At 38.3% G+C, this 12,886-nt stretch overlaps 2 protein-coding genes across 2 annotated transcripts; both read right to left on the bottom strand.

The window, feature by feature from the left end:
- Window positions 1-75: 75 nt before the first annotated feature.
- Window positions 76-3,058, bottom strand: LOC127252316 (uncharacterized). Its single transcript, XM_051276437.1, has 5 exons — window positions 2,804-3,058; window positions 1,780-1,896; window positions 750-784; window positions 467-567; window positions 76-290 (listed from the first exon to the last, which is right to left on the bottom strand). The coding sequence occupies exons 1-5, from the start codon at window positions 2,974-2,976 to the stop codon at window positions 204-206; spliced, it is 513 nt and encodes a 170-aa protein (XP_051132394.1). The 5' UTR covers window positions 2,977-3,058; the 3' UTR covers window positions 76-203.
- Window positions 3,059-4,488: 1,430 nt separating this feature from the next.
- LOC127252311 (serine/threonine-protein kinase BSK2) lies at window positions 4,489-10,285 on the bottom strand. The gene is made up of 10 exons (XM_051276429.1): window positions 9,917-10,285; window positions 8,101-8,321; window positions 7,789-7,924; window positions 7,526-7,659; window positions 6,922-7,027; window positions 6,483-6,568; window positions 5,820-6,008; window positions 5,573-5,731; window positions 5,342-5,455; window positions 4,489-5,064 (listed from the first exon to the last, which is right to left on the bottom strand). The coding sequence occupies exons 1-10, from the start codon at window positions 9,996-9,998 to the stop codon at window positions 4,813-4,815; spliced, it is 1,479 nt and encodes a 492-aa protein (XP_051132386.1). The 5' UTR covers window positions 9,999-10,285; the 3' UTR covers window positions 4,489-4,812.
- Between the last annotated feature and the right edge of the window lie 2,601 nt (window positions 10,286-12,886).

Below are 12,886 nucleotides of genomic sequence, written 5' to 3'. Positions count from 1 at the left end.
GGTGTAGGTCACATAAGGCATTTCACAGGATTATTGTCCTCAAATCAACACCCTCGGATAAAAAACATGATGACATAGTTAGGTGATTTCAATTTTCCCTATAATAAAATTGGACAGTGCAATCCAAAACAACAAACACTCGTAAATTGTGTTGGTAGAAAGTAAAGCATACAAAATGTAAGGAACATACTCGTTGGCAGCTTTCAAGAAGTAACTCCGTAAGGAATTAAGGCTGCCGCTACCATCCTGCCTTCTTCGTTAAGTATGTTGTACGTAGAAGCAGCATTTCTCTGCAAAACGAGAAGTACATTAATAGTACGACCATACGAGCAGTGAATATTTGTTGGATTCCAAAATAAGTTAGCAGGAAAGCGAATGATGAAGAAGTCTAGTAGGGAATAATATATAGTAACAAGTAACAATCAATCAGCAACATGCAGGAAAGGGAGATGATTGAGTACCATACCGAATCAACTGCTTCTACTTTCATGCCTGTGGATCGAATGAAGTTCCGTAGCTGGGGATTCACCGGCTGAATGTACCTTCCGCATCCAATAATCAAAATCTCTGAGATCAACACAGACCTCATTCAATTATAGCCTATACTCAATGTCAGAGCTTTCCATTTAAAAGCACTTTCCACTTTGAGATAATGGTTACTTTGTAATACGATATACGAGACCTTCAGGACAACGTTAAATTGTGTGGCAGCACTTAATCTTAAAATGAGTAAGTAATAAACTTCTCACCTGGCACAGGCCGCACGGTCTTAAAAATAGATAAGCTGCAGAAAAGCATGAAAAGAAATGTGTCAGTGTCAAGCACTTTATCACTTTTTCTCCAAAATCATTAAATCAAATACTTATTTTTATTTAATTTACACAAAATAATTTTTCGTTCAAATTTCAAAACACCAAATTATACATCTATTTATATCACAACAAACACTATTATACTCAAGTTTTTACTAATCCAAATCTTAGACGAATAAACACAATTTTGGTTTTGGTTTGGTACTTTTCATCAAACCTTTTCCCCAGCAAGATCAAATCAAAACCTATTTTTTGTTTAATATATTACACAAAAAGTATTATCAAAATCACACATCTATTTATATCACAACAAATACTATTTCAATTCAAATTTTTACTATTACCAACCTCAAACCCGAATCTAAATACGAAGGAACAGACCCTTTAAGATCCTTTAATGGGCATAAAAATGGTACTTTATGCAAAGAAAATGAAAGATTATCCCATTGGTTTTTTTATGTATGAATCCGTCAACTCTTCACTTTAGCATTCAAAACCAATTTTACATTTTCAGGATACAATGTTTGAGCCAATTATTGATTCTCTGATGCAAAGAAGTATTGAGTTATGCTACCTTTCAAATTGATCATCCGTGCAACTCAAACTATTAATATAAACACAATTTTATTTTCGAAGTGACAAACTCCTGAGGAGCGTGGGGAAAAAAATTAAACCTACAGCTCCTAAGAACCAAAATTGAACTCTCTCTTATTATCATAATGTCATGATAATATTATCCCCACCTTTAATTGAGCCAAATACTGCCCAGACTTCACTATAAAAAGCTCTAAAATAATATCAAGGACAAATTCATCCCCAGAAAGACTATACTCTTAAGTCTTAACATCTAGTTCTTGAAACTGTAATGGATTAGCTAGAATGCGTTAATAGCAAGCTCATTCCATAGTTAGATGTAAAAGAAGTTGCAGAGGTAGGTATTTATAGAAAATCCTTAACACTCGTGTACCTCTCAGCAGTGATATCTGAGAATTTCTTCGGTGTCCATTGCATGATCAGATTTCCTACACAAAGTAAGCTGCCTTCGTACATAACTCCACTCACTTTGAACCCTGTGTCATTAAACCTGTTGAAAACAAGAAAAACAAGAACTACTCATGCCGGGAGAATTTAAAATTAAAACCCCTTGTTATTAAATCTGTTGAAAACAAGAAACATCAAAACAAATTACGCTGGAAGTTAGTTCAACAACGTTCCTCCTACAAAAACTCTCCCTGAAGATATTGCACATATATGAAGGAATAATTAACCACACTTGCGCAGCCGAACAAAAATTAGAAATTAGAGCATGACAAACTTAACTAAGATGGACAAGCATTTGAGAACCATGTATTGCTTCCTGTGAAAACCTAAATGTTTGCATGTGGAGAAGAAGAGGACGACTGTGTCATAATAGTCACTAATATACAAAAGGGTTTATTATAACGAAATAACAAATTAAAAGAAAACTTGCTCATTGGAAAATAAAGGCAAAAGAAATAGGTATCTAATTAGATCCAAAAACCTTGACATTTTTGTGGCTTAAATTCCGAAAGTAGCAAGATTTCATCTACAATTCATTCCAATCACACTCTTAAATTCCAAAAACAATCCACATCAATGCAGAAATGTAATTCACATCTAGATAATATGAATAGCAGAAATTAAAGAGCTTAAGAAATGAAAACATGAATGACACATGAAAACTAAAGTAAACTAACAAACCAGTAGGTGCAGTTTTAATTGTTTGAGATGAAATCATACACAAATACCATCACAGTTTCGTCGGAAAATATATATACATATACATATAGTTGTAATCGTAAAAAACTTCTTGAGTGTATGAGATAAAATAAAACCTAGAAATGAAGAATAGATCGAAACTTCAAAAAAAAAAAAAAAAACAAAAAAAAAAAAGATGCTCAAAGAAATTTGGAAGGAAAATTAAACAAAAAAGTAAACGAGAACGATAATTCTTCAATAAGATTGTATACTCTTGGAATCGGAGCTGGTCTTCGGGGACATCATTGATGAGATTGATCTGATCGTAGAGAGAAAAGGCTCTTCTAAGCGACGGCAACATAGTGTTGTGCCTTGGAGGCGCCTCCTTCCGCAACGCTTGCATCAGCGTCGGCAGCGTTGCCACCGCTTTGTGTCTAACCACCATCTCTGCGACGTCGCCGATGGTGATGCTCTGTTGTATAAATTCGATAAGTCACCGCCTTCTTATTTTCAGGCCGGTTTGAGGATGGAACCCTGCCTGGTTCCCGGTTTCAGACGGGTCGGGTTATCCATACCCGCAAATACTTTAATACTTTTCCAAGTAAATTCATATTTGGTCCCTGGAGAAAGTGCTAACTCCATTTTTAGTTCTTCCATACATATACACCAAAGGTGTTTTTGTTTGGGGTTTGGATTTTGAGTTGGGATTTGAATAGTAAAAATTTTGAATTTAAATAGTTGTATGATGTAATATAAATAGGTGTTAGATGTGATATTTTAAATGTAAAATTGATTTTTAGTATAATATAGAAATGAAAAATAGATGTTTGATTTGATATTTTTTGGAGAAAAAAATTGGATGAATAGTAGAAATCTAATTAAATCCCCCAAACAAACACACCCTTGAATGTAGTAAAAAAGTTCCAAACACAGTTTTCACTATTTATTTATAATATTTTATTTTAAATATTATACTATATATTTATATTATATTAATAAATACATTTTTTTAGATACTACCATTAATGGTTGAGATTCAACTAATATATATTTATTTTATATTTATATTTATATTAATAAATACAATTACTACTCAGCATACCAAATAAATCACAAATTTATTTATTTACGTTGTTGAGCTTTGCAGGTCTTCAACTTTGCTCAAAACTAGTTCGATGTTGTTGAGCTTTGCAACTTTACCATCGAACCAAACCCTAATTTATTATTATTATTATTACTTCAGACTTTGTTCACATAACGACCTCCGTTCCGAGACGAGAGTAATAATTATATATATAATATATAGGAAAAAACTAGCTAATACGGGGGTGTTTTTAGTTGAGAGTTTGAATTTTATATTGAAATTAGAATAACATAAAATTTTTAATTGAAATAGTAATATGATATGAAAAGAATAAATATTGATGTATGTAAAATTATTTTTTTAGTATAATATAAAAAATAAATAATTGATTAATATAATAGTCTAAGAATCTTGTGTTACTATTCAATTAAAAAATAACTCCCTCCATCCCGCTGCACGTACATTTTTAAATATTAGTATTATAATAGTTTGCAGTGAAAAAGATAAAAATATCCTAATAGTATTATGTAATATAAAACTAATAAAATTTGTGTAATATAATATAAATTGAAAGAATATTTATTTGTAAAATTATTAAATTAAAAAATAATAATTTGTTTTGGAACGGACGAAAATTAAAAATGACAACCTTTTTCAATTTGGACGGAAGAAAAAGATAATAATTCATTAGTCATCCACATGATAAAAATGTCCTAATATTGAAAATCAAGATATAAATAACATCAAACTCTCATTTTCAAATCCCTTCACTTGATTTATGAATGGCCGTACTAGTTTCCCACTATATTTCAAAGATTCCTATACTTTTCAAGCAAGAATTTTCCCTTCTCATTATGTACATAAACAACAATGTAGTAGCATAAACCCGGCCTTCATAGGCTTTTTTACCGCGCATTGAACATACAACAATCTATTCAAGATAAAATACCAAATTACATATCCTCCCAATGGAAGTTGCATACCAACTCATCCATAAATTAGCCCTAATCAAATACAGATACATTTATACATTCCATTCGCGCATATATATATATATATGTGTGTATATAGAAGCCATTTGAACTACATACTACATCGATCAAGAGCGTAAATTGAAACCATGCAGTTCGCTCTACCCACATCAAATCTGGCACATCAAGTACGCAGATCAAATCTAATCTAATTCGAGTGTGTACCTTAATTGCGCCAGCTGTTTTGCTTCTTGGCTTCGAACGAAGCTCCATCGTTGAGCATGTCTTGCGCGTCTGTCTCCATCCCGAGCTTCGAAAGTGCGAGTGCCTGCATGTAGAATGCGGTTGGCCACTCGGGCAAGCACACTTGAGCTTGCATTGCATCTCTCAGTGCCAGCTCGGGTTGACCAATCATCAAGTAGGAAAGTGCTCGTCTCACGATTACCGTGCTCGATGGAGCAGACATCATCGACACCAGCTGCATATTTGTAATGAATATTGTAATCTCTATAAATTACCAATCCCATAATTCTTTGCTTCTGAAATTTAAATCCTGTAGCTCATTTGTTACTGTACTCAGTTGTCTCATTCAGTATATGACAAATTACATATACAGTATGGCTATTTTAACATAAATATAGAAAATACCTGCACATCAAAGGGTGTGTTTGGTTTGGGGTTTGGATTTTGGGTTTGAGTTTTGAATAGTAAAAAATTTAAATTTGAATAGAGACAAGACAAAAGTGAGAATTTACCTTAGAATAGTAGTCGATTGCGCTCTTGAAATCCTTGTCCCTAAACGCGATGTCTCCAAATTTTTTTGTGTTCAGCATATCCTGTACCTGCTGTGTCCACTCTTGGAACGAAAGCTTCAACCATTACAGTCCAAAGTCAGTTTAATTTATATTCGATACGCATTACAAATAGAGTAAAAAAAAAAAAACTGAGAAAAGAAAGGCTTTATAGTCGTAGGTGAATCAATTCACCTCATTTTCTGGACCTTCTTCGTCTTTATACCCCGTTTTCAGCAAGATGTCATGCACTGCAGTAAGATCCATCCTTGCGCATGCCTTCCCGAGAGGCGAAAGCATGGTGGGCAGAACCACAGGGGTTTTTGTTAGGCCCATCAAGACATGTGATGCAACCTAGAAGAGTAGTAGAGAACAGCATGTAAGAACCTATAATGAAGTTCAACGCCCCAAAAAATTATAGCAAGAAAAATCAAAAAGCAACCTCCTTTTGTTTTTGAAGGGGTGCTACTGCAGTAAGAAGAAAATTGATGCCCGGCCTATCTCTTGCTTCATACTGGAGGCATTTCGATGCAAGTTCAACCAATGCCGTCGCATCTTCGTTAGCATATTGTCCTTCGAGCGAGGAATCCATCAGCAACAACACATTTTTCCCTCTTATCAGATCCAAAGCCTGGAGTGACCAAAATATCGATTAATGTTCAAGAAACCAAATAAAGAGTAAAAATGCCTTCTTTTTTTTTTTTTTTTGCTGAAACTATATTTTTGTTCAACTGCCGCTGTTCACAATATAACTTCTTCCCTATTTTACTATAATATCTCTTGCTGCTGATGCTCTTTGTACCTGAAAATGATATGATGTTGTGTTTTACAACTATTTAGCTCAATGGGAAAACACATCTTGGTCTCCAACATACAATCGTGGCACAGGTGGTCCTAATAGTGTTAGATCGAGAATGTTCCCTTGTTTAACTTGTGACTCTTCGAAATAACATTTGCCTTTTATTAATTTGCAGAACAAGCACATGATGTGAAGCACTCTATGCAATATTTCCAATGGTTTTTGTCAGCTATTATTCGATGATAACTAGGAACTGTGAAAATAAATAGAAAAAAAGATCCATAGTGAGGATGGAATGCAACGTACATGACTTGGTGGGATATGTTTTCCACTCAAAAGATCCAGAAGAACAGTTCCGTAGCTGTATATCACACTCTCCGGAATGACCCTACCTGAAAATAAGAAGAAATAGCACCAACTCATTATTCAGATTACCCTTGTCAAAAATTCAGTTCACTTGGTATTGTTGAGACATACCTGTGGTCCATTCGTTCACAAAAAATAGCAAGGAAAAGCAAATAAAAAATGAAATTTTGAACATGACTTGGAGAAAGGCTAGTTAAAAGAAAAATTGAAAGCATCTGGTAGTACTAAACTGAACATTCTGAAACTTCAAAGGTCGTGTTTGCTAGACTGAATGGGATAATTTTTCCAACATATCATTTAATCATAATAATAATAATAATAATAATAAAAAACTTTGTCAACTATGATAAATTTTCTCATATTGACACACTAGATATACCTGTTCGCAAGAACTCCGGGGGAGTGTATGCCAAATTAGTACTATAACTCTTCCCGTCCCGACTGTTTTTCATCAGGCCAAAACTAGAGAGCCTCGGATCTCCAACCTATAATAGAAAAGCCAAATATAAATTATGTCTAAAACATGCATTTAGATAAGCAATATCTATCGACAGGTGTACACTAGTGAGCTTCCAAGTTCCTGCAATTACATTGACAGATTTTGAAATGGCTGCTATAATCCAATTGCATACGCAGATACCTTTCAATTTCTTTGATGCTAACTCACCAATTCTCAAGTAATGAAACTCGTAACAATGACATGTAAATCCTTCAACCCAACAACAGGAAAGCATTGTGGGATATCATAATTGTTTTAATATGCCAATATTCATTTATTATTCATTTGTAATCTTTCTATCCGATTTTCAAGATTATCACAACCCTGGTTTATCTGGATTCAGCTTCGAATATGGCTGTCGGGTTAAACTACTTAAGAAGGTTCAGGGTTAACGACCTAGGCAGTTCAAATGGTGCTAGAGGTTAGAGGCAAAGCTGTAGCATTTTCTCAGCAATTGCATTGTTTTGGCATGACAAGATTGTACCTCATCAAAAAGAACTCGGTAAGCATTCAAGTCATGATAAATTTTCCTGTTGTCAGTGTTGCACTGGTCAAGAGCTTGCGCTATGTGGTCCGCAACTCTCACTCGCATTTCCCAAGGAAGAGGTTGTTTATCCCCTACAGAAAAAGAAAAGTTATGCAATCAAGGTGCAAGGTTCAGAGTTTGGTGCTTAAACTATTTGAATGTCATTTTCTACACACCTAAAATAAAATGAATGATACAAGGTGAAAATAAATAATACATACAATGAAAGAGGTGCTTTGAAAGCGTGTCATTGGGCATGTACTCAGCTACTAACAGGCGTTCATCTCCCTCAGCACAATATCCGATTAAGTTCACCAGTCTTTTATGCCTAACCTTGCCGACTCCAGCTGCTTCCGCCTATCAAACATGTTTCTTAGAGAACATTTGGCAAGCAATTTTACCATATCAAATTTGATTTTCCTCTAGGAATAGAAAAATTCTTAGATCACAATAAATATGTGCTGTTCAAAATAAAGATAAATTAGATAATCATGATAGACATTTTCTATACCAATGAAAAAATAGAACTTTACCACAAACTGCTGAGGGTCAGGCCATGACTGATTCGAGAAGCGCTTAATGGCGACCAGCCTGTTACTTCGAAGCTTGCCTCTGTAAACAATGTTTGGAGCTTTCTCTCCACTCTCAGAAACAATCAGATCGCTGCTGAATCCATTTGTTGCCGCACGAAGCTCGGCAAGACCGAATTCCTTGAATGCTGGAACTTGATCTTGATCCACTTGGTCTCCATTTGCTGCATTAACAATTCTTGGCCATTAGATATTAAACCCGAGAGAGAGAGAGAGAGAGAGAGAGAGATATTACTTGCAAAACTCATTTCATTTGTAATTGCTAGGGAAATAGGGAAAATTTTTAAGGCGACAATCTCGAACAAATAAAATATTAATGTAGCTGAGCATGATCAACCACAAAATTTGCCAAGAACTCAAACCCAAAGTCACGAACACTGATGAAGAATGTAAACTTGATGCAAGAACAAACAAAAAAAAACACACACACACAAATTTACTAAGTAACTCCTTTCGGAAAAAATAAAAAAACCACGGAGCAAACAATCATTATATAAAAGAATATAAATAGAAGCAAGAGGTCAAGGTATGTTTTTTGAGTTTTTGATATTTTGAGATGAAAATAATTATTAGATGTGATATCTTATATAGAGAATGAGTGTTGGGTGTTATGTTTTTGGACGAAAATAATGAATAGAATAGTAAGAAGTTAGGATAAAAAACAAACCCTCCATCTCACTTACATATCAAATTCTCCTCCAACATAATATGAGCGGTTTCCTACTTTGACTAGAATAGAGAAATAAATAGAATCTATAAAAGATATGGATAGAAAACGAGTTGGAGTTAGTAGCAGCAAGTTCAATTCATTCTTCTTGAGTTAGGGGATCATGACTTCACGAGACATGAGACGGTTCCAAGGACACCCCAACAAAATGATATTGCCGAGCAAATCAATAGGACTCTTCTAGAGTGAGCTCAACGCATGTTATCTACTACAGATTTATGGGAGAATTGGATAGAAAGGTGCCCACTCTTTCTTCCTATTCCAGGTTTTCCACTTAAATATTGGTTTGTTTGTACTTTGTAGACTTGCCTCAATGTACATCCTTCATCAGAGTTCTTTTATCTAGATTTAAGTTCTTCAAGGAATATTATGATTGATCTTGCATAGCTATAAGCAAGATTGCTACTTCAAGTTTTGCCTAATTCCCCAACAGAAACTTTTGACCACACATCACTAAATATAATGTGTTTGAAAATTACCCAAAGAGCATATCTTCAGCAGCAGAATTCCAAACACTTCAATTTTGACACAGATCAGCAAAAGCATATAAAGATCATAAGCTAATAACCCAAAAGTAAATAAAGGATGAGAGACAAATATGCCCAGTAATGAGTAAACAAAAGCACAGCTAGAACCCTAAACCATTATACATATATAAAAAAGGCAAGAAATCCAAAAGTAGAGCTCATGTACTTAAAAGAAAATTCAAGCTACAATAAGGTCAAAATTTAGTGCCTAATCTGCACCTACCTTCGAAACTAAGGTGTGGATAATTGAAATCACGTGTAGACAATCCAAAATAGTGTCCAAAAGTGTCCCCAAAATCACCAAAAGAACACACACAGTCAAAAGATGCTTCTTATCTATCCCTTACAGACAACAAAGCCTTTTTAGTTGTACAATGATTACTTCAAATAATGGCGAACAGTACACATACATACACCTCCCACAAAGCAAGTCCACAGCCAGAAATTGAAAACCAAAATAGCTAAGGAGAACCGAAAGCAACTACGCCAGCTAAATCGTGAATACCTAGATCTGATTTCGGGTCCGGCTGCGGAGGCTCCTGGTCGGGAGATTGAACATTGGCAGTTTTGGACTGAAGACAGCCCATCTTCACTGCAACCACATTCAAGCAAACGCACAGCTATCTAGCGAATTTACAGGCACAAAATCTAGGGTTTCTGGTGGGGAGTAAAAATTGGGGATTTTGGGAGTGACTGAGATGATTGATTGTTGTTGTGAGAGTGATGAAGAGCTGCTGCTGCAGCTGCAGAGTGGGGCGGGGAAGGAGTCACGTGACGGGTGGATGATTGGCACGTGAAGGGAGAGAGAGAGATATGGGGGAAGAGAGGGAAAGTGCTTTTTGGAGTTCACTTTGGATCTTCTTTCTGCTTCCATTTTCACATTTGCTGCAAACAGTGTGTGTCAGTCTCTCAGTCTGTGGGGGTGTCCTTTTTTGCAAATATCTGTTGGGAAGGGGAGTAGAAATAGTATTTCTTTGGCTTAATGGGCGTTTTCGCAAATTAGTAAGTTATTTTTAGGAATTAAGGAATGTGACACCAAGGGAGTTGAGTGCTCGCGATGACTTGGTGAAGAGAATCTATGAGAGAAGGTTCTCGAACAGGGTTCCGACCGAATAGAGCACTACGCCAACGAGAAAAGTCGAACAAGCAATAAGAAGAAAAAAGTCGCAATTCAGTTGAAAATGGTTTGAGCTTGGAAGCAACCTGCTTGTGAAAGGATCATTGTCGATGTCTGTCCCAGCATACAACAGCGAATTCGTGACCCGACGAAAGAATGCCGATCAGGCCGTCCATCGGAACAGAGTGGACGCCCTAAAAAGCTCCTGCGCGGATTTTCGCGAATATGTAGGCATCCAAAATGGATTTCCTGCGATGCAGGTCGCGGCAAAAAGTCGCGAACGACGACCTTGTCCGCCGTTCACGGACCCGTCGTCCAACCATATATTGCGAACGAGGATTCGCGCACGGGCGCCGACGAACCCGCGTCAACGCGGGATGTCCAGTAAGACTTATCGTTTAGAGAAAAAAGAAAAGGTAAAAGGGATTTTATAGGCGAACCTGCGAAAGCATCATTGTCGATGTCTGTCCCGGCAGACAACAGCGAATTCGTGACCCGACGAACGAATGCCGATCAGGCCATCCATCCGAACAGAGTGGGCGCCCTAAAAAGCTCCTGCGCGGATTTTCGCGAATATGTAGGCATCCAAAATGGATTTCCTGCGATGCAGGTCGCGGCAAAAAGTCGCAAACGACGACCTTGTCCACCGTTCACGGACCCGTCGTCCAGCCGTATATTGCGAACGAGGATTCGCGCACGGGCGCCGACGAACCCGCGTCAACGCGGGATGTCCAGTAAGACTTATCGTTTAGAGAAAAAAGAACAGGTAAAAGGGATTTTATAGGCGAACCTGCGAAAGGATCATTGTCGATGTCTGTCCCGGTAGACAACAGCGAATTTGTGACCCGACGAACGAATGCCGATCAGGCCGTCCATTGGAACAGAGTGGGCGCCCTAAAAAACTCCTGCGCGGATTTTCGCGAATATGTAGGCATCCAAAATGGATTTTCTGCGATGCAGGTCGCGGCAAAAAGTCGCGAACGACGACCTTGTCCTCCGTTCACGGACCCGTCGTCCAGTCGTATATTGCGAACGAGGATTAGCGCACGGGCGCCGACGAACCCGCGTCATCGGGGGATGTCCAGTAAGACTTATCGTTTAGAGAAAAAAGAACACGTAACAAGGATTTTATAGGCGAACCTGTGAAAGGATAATTGTCGATGTCTGTCCCGGCATACAACAGCGAATTCGTGACCCGACGAACGAATGCCGATCAGGCCGTCCATCGGAACAGAGTGGGCGCCCTAAAAAGCTCCTGCGCGGATTTTCGCGAATATGTAGGCATCCAAAATGGATTTCCTGCGATGCAGGTCGCGGCAAAAAGTCGCGAACGACGACCTTGTCCGCCGTTCACGGACCCGTCGTCCAGCCGTATATTGCGAACGAGGATTCGCGCACGGGCGCCGACGAACCCGCGTCAACGCGGGATGTCCAGTAAGACTTATCGTTTAGAGAAAAAAGAAAAGGTAAAAGGGATTTTATAGGCGAACCTGCGAAAGCATCATTGTCGATGTCTGTCCCGGCAGACAACAGCGAATTCGTGACCCGACGAACGAATGCCGATCAGGCCATCCATCCGAACAGAGTGGGCACCCTAAAAAGCTCTGCGCGGATTTTTGCGAATATGTAGGCATCCAAAATGGATTTCCTGCGATGCAGGTCGCGGCAAAAAGTCGCGAACGACGACCTTGTCCGCCGTTCACGGACCCGTCGTCCAGCCGTATATTGCGAACGAGGATTCGCGCACGCGCGCCGACGAACCCGCGTCAACGCGGGATGTCTAGTAAGACTTATCGTTTAGAGAAAAAAGAACACGTAACAAGGATTTTATAGGCAAACCTGCGAAAGGATCATTGTTGATGTCTGTCCCGGCATACAACAGCGAATTCGTGACCCGACGAACGAATGCCGATCAGGCCGTCCATCGGAATAGAGTGGGTGCCCTAAAAAACACCTGCGCGGATTTTCGCGAATATGTAGGCAGTAAAAATGGATTTCCTGCGATGCAGGTTGCGGCAAAAAGTCGCGAACGACGACCTTGTCCGCCGTTCACAGATCCGTCGTCCAGCCGTATATTGCGCGAACGAGGATTCGCGCACGGGCGCCGACGAACCCGCGTCAACGCGGGATGTCCAGTAAGACTTATCGTTTAGAGAAAAAAGAACAGGTAAAAGGGATTTTATAGGCGAACCTGCGAAAGGATCATTGTCGATGTCTGTCCCGGCAGACAACAGCGAATTCGTGACCCGACGAACGAATGCCGATCAGGCCGTCCATCGGAACAGAGTGGGCGCCCTAAAAAACTCCTGCGCGGATTTTCGCGAATATGTAGGCATCCAAAATGGATTTCCTGCGATG

The sequence above is a fragment of the Andrographis paniculata genome, unplaced genomic scaffold (genome assembly GCF_009805555.1).
Source record: "Andrographis paniculata isolate CXL003 unplaced genomic scaffold, ASM980555v1 Contig46END, whole genome shotgun sequence".
NCBI classification, from domain to species: Eukaryota; Viridiplantae; Streptophyta; class Magnoliopsida; order Lamiales; family Acanthaceae; genus Andrographis; species Andrographis paniculata.
Note: the sequence above shows the minus strand (reverse complement) of the source record. Positions and strands in the feature narration are given on the sequence as shown.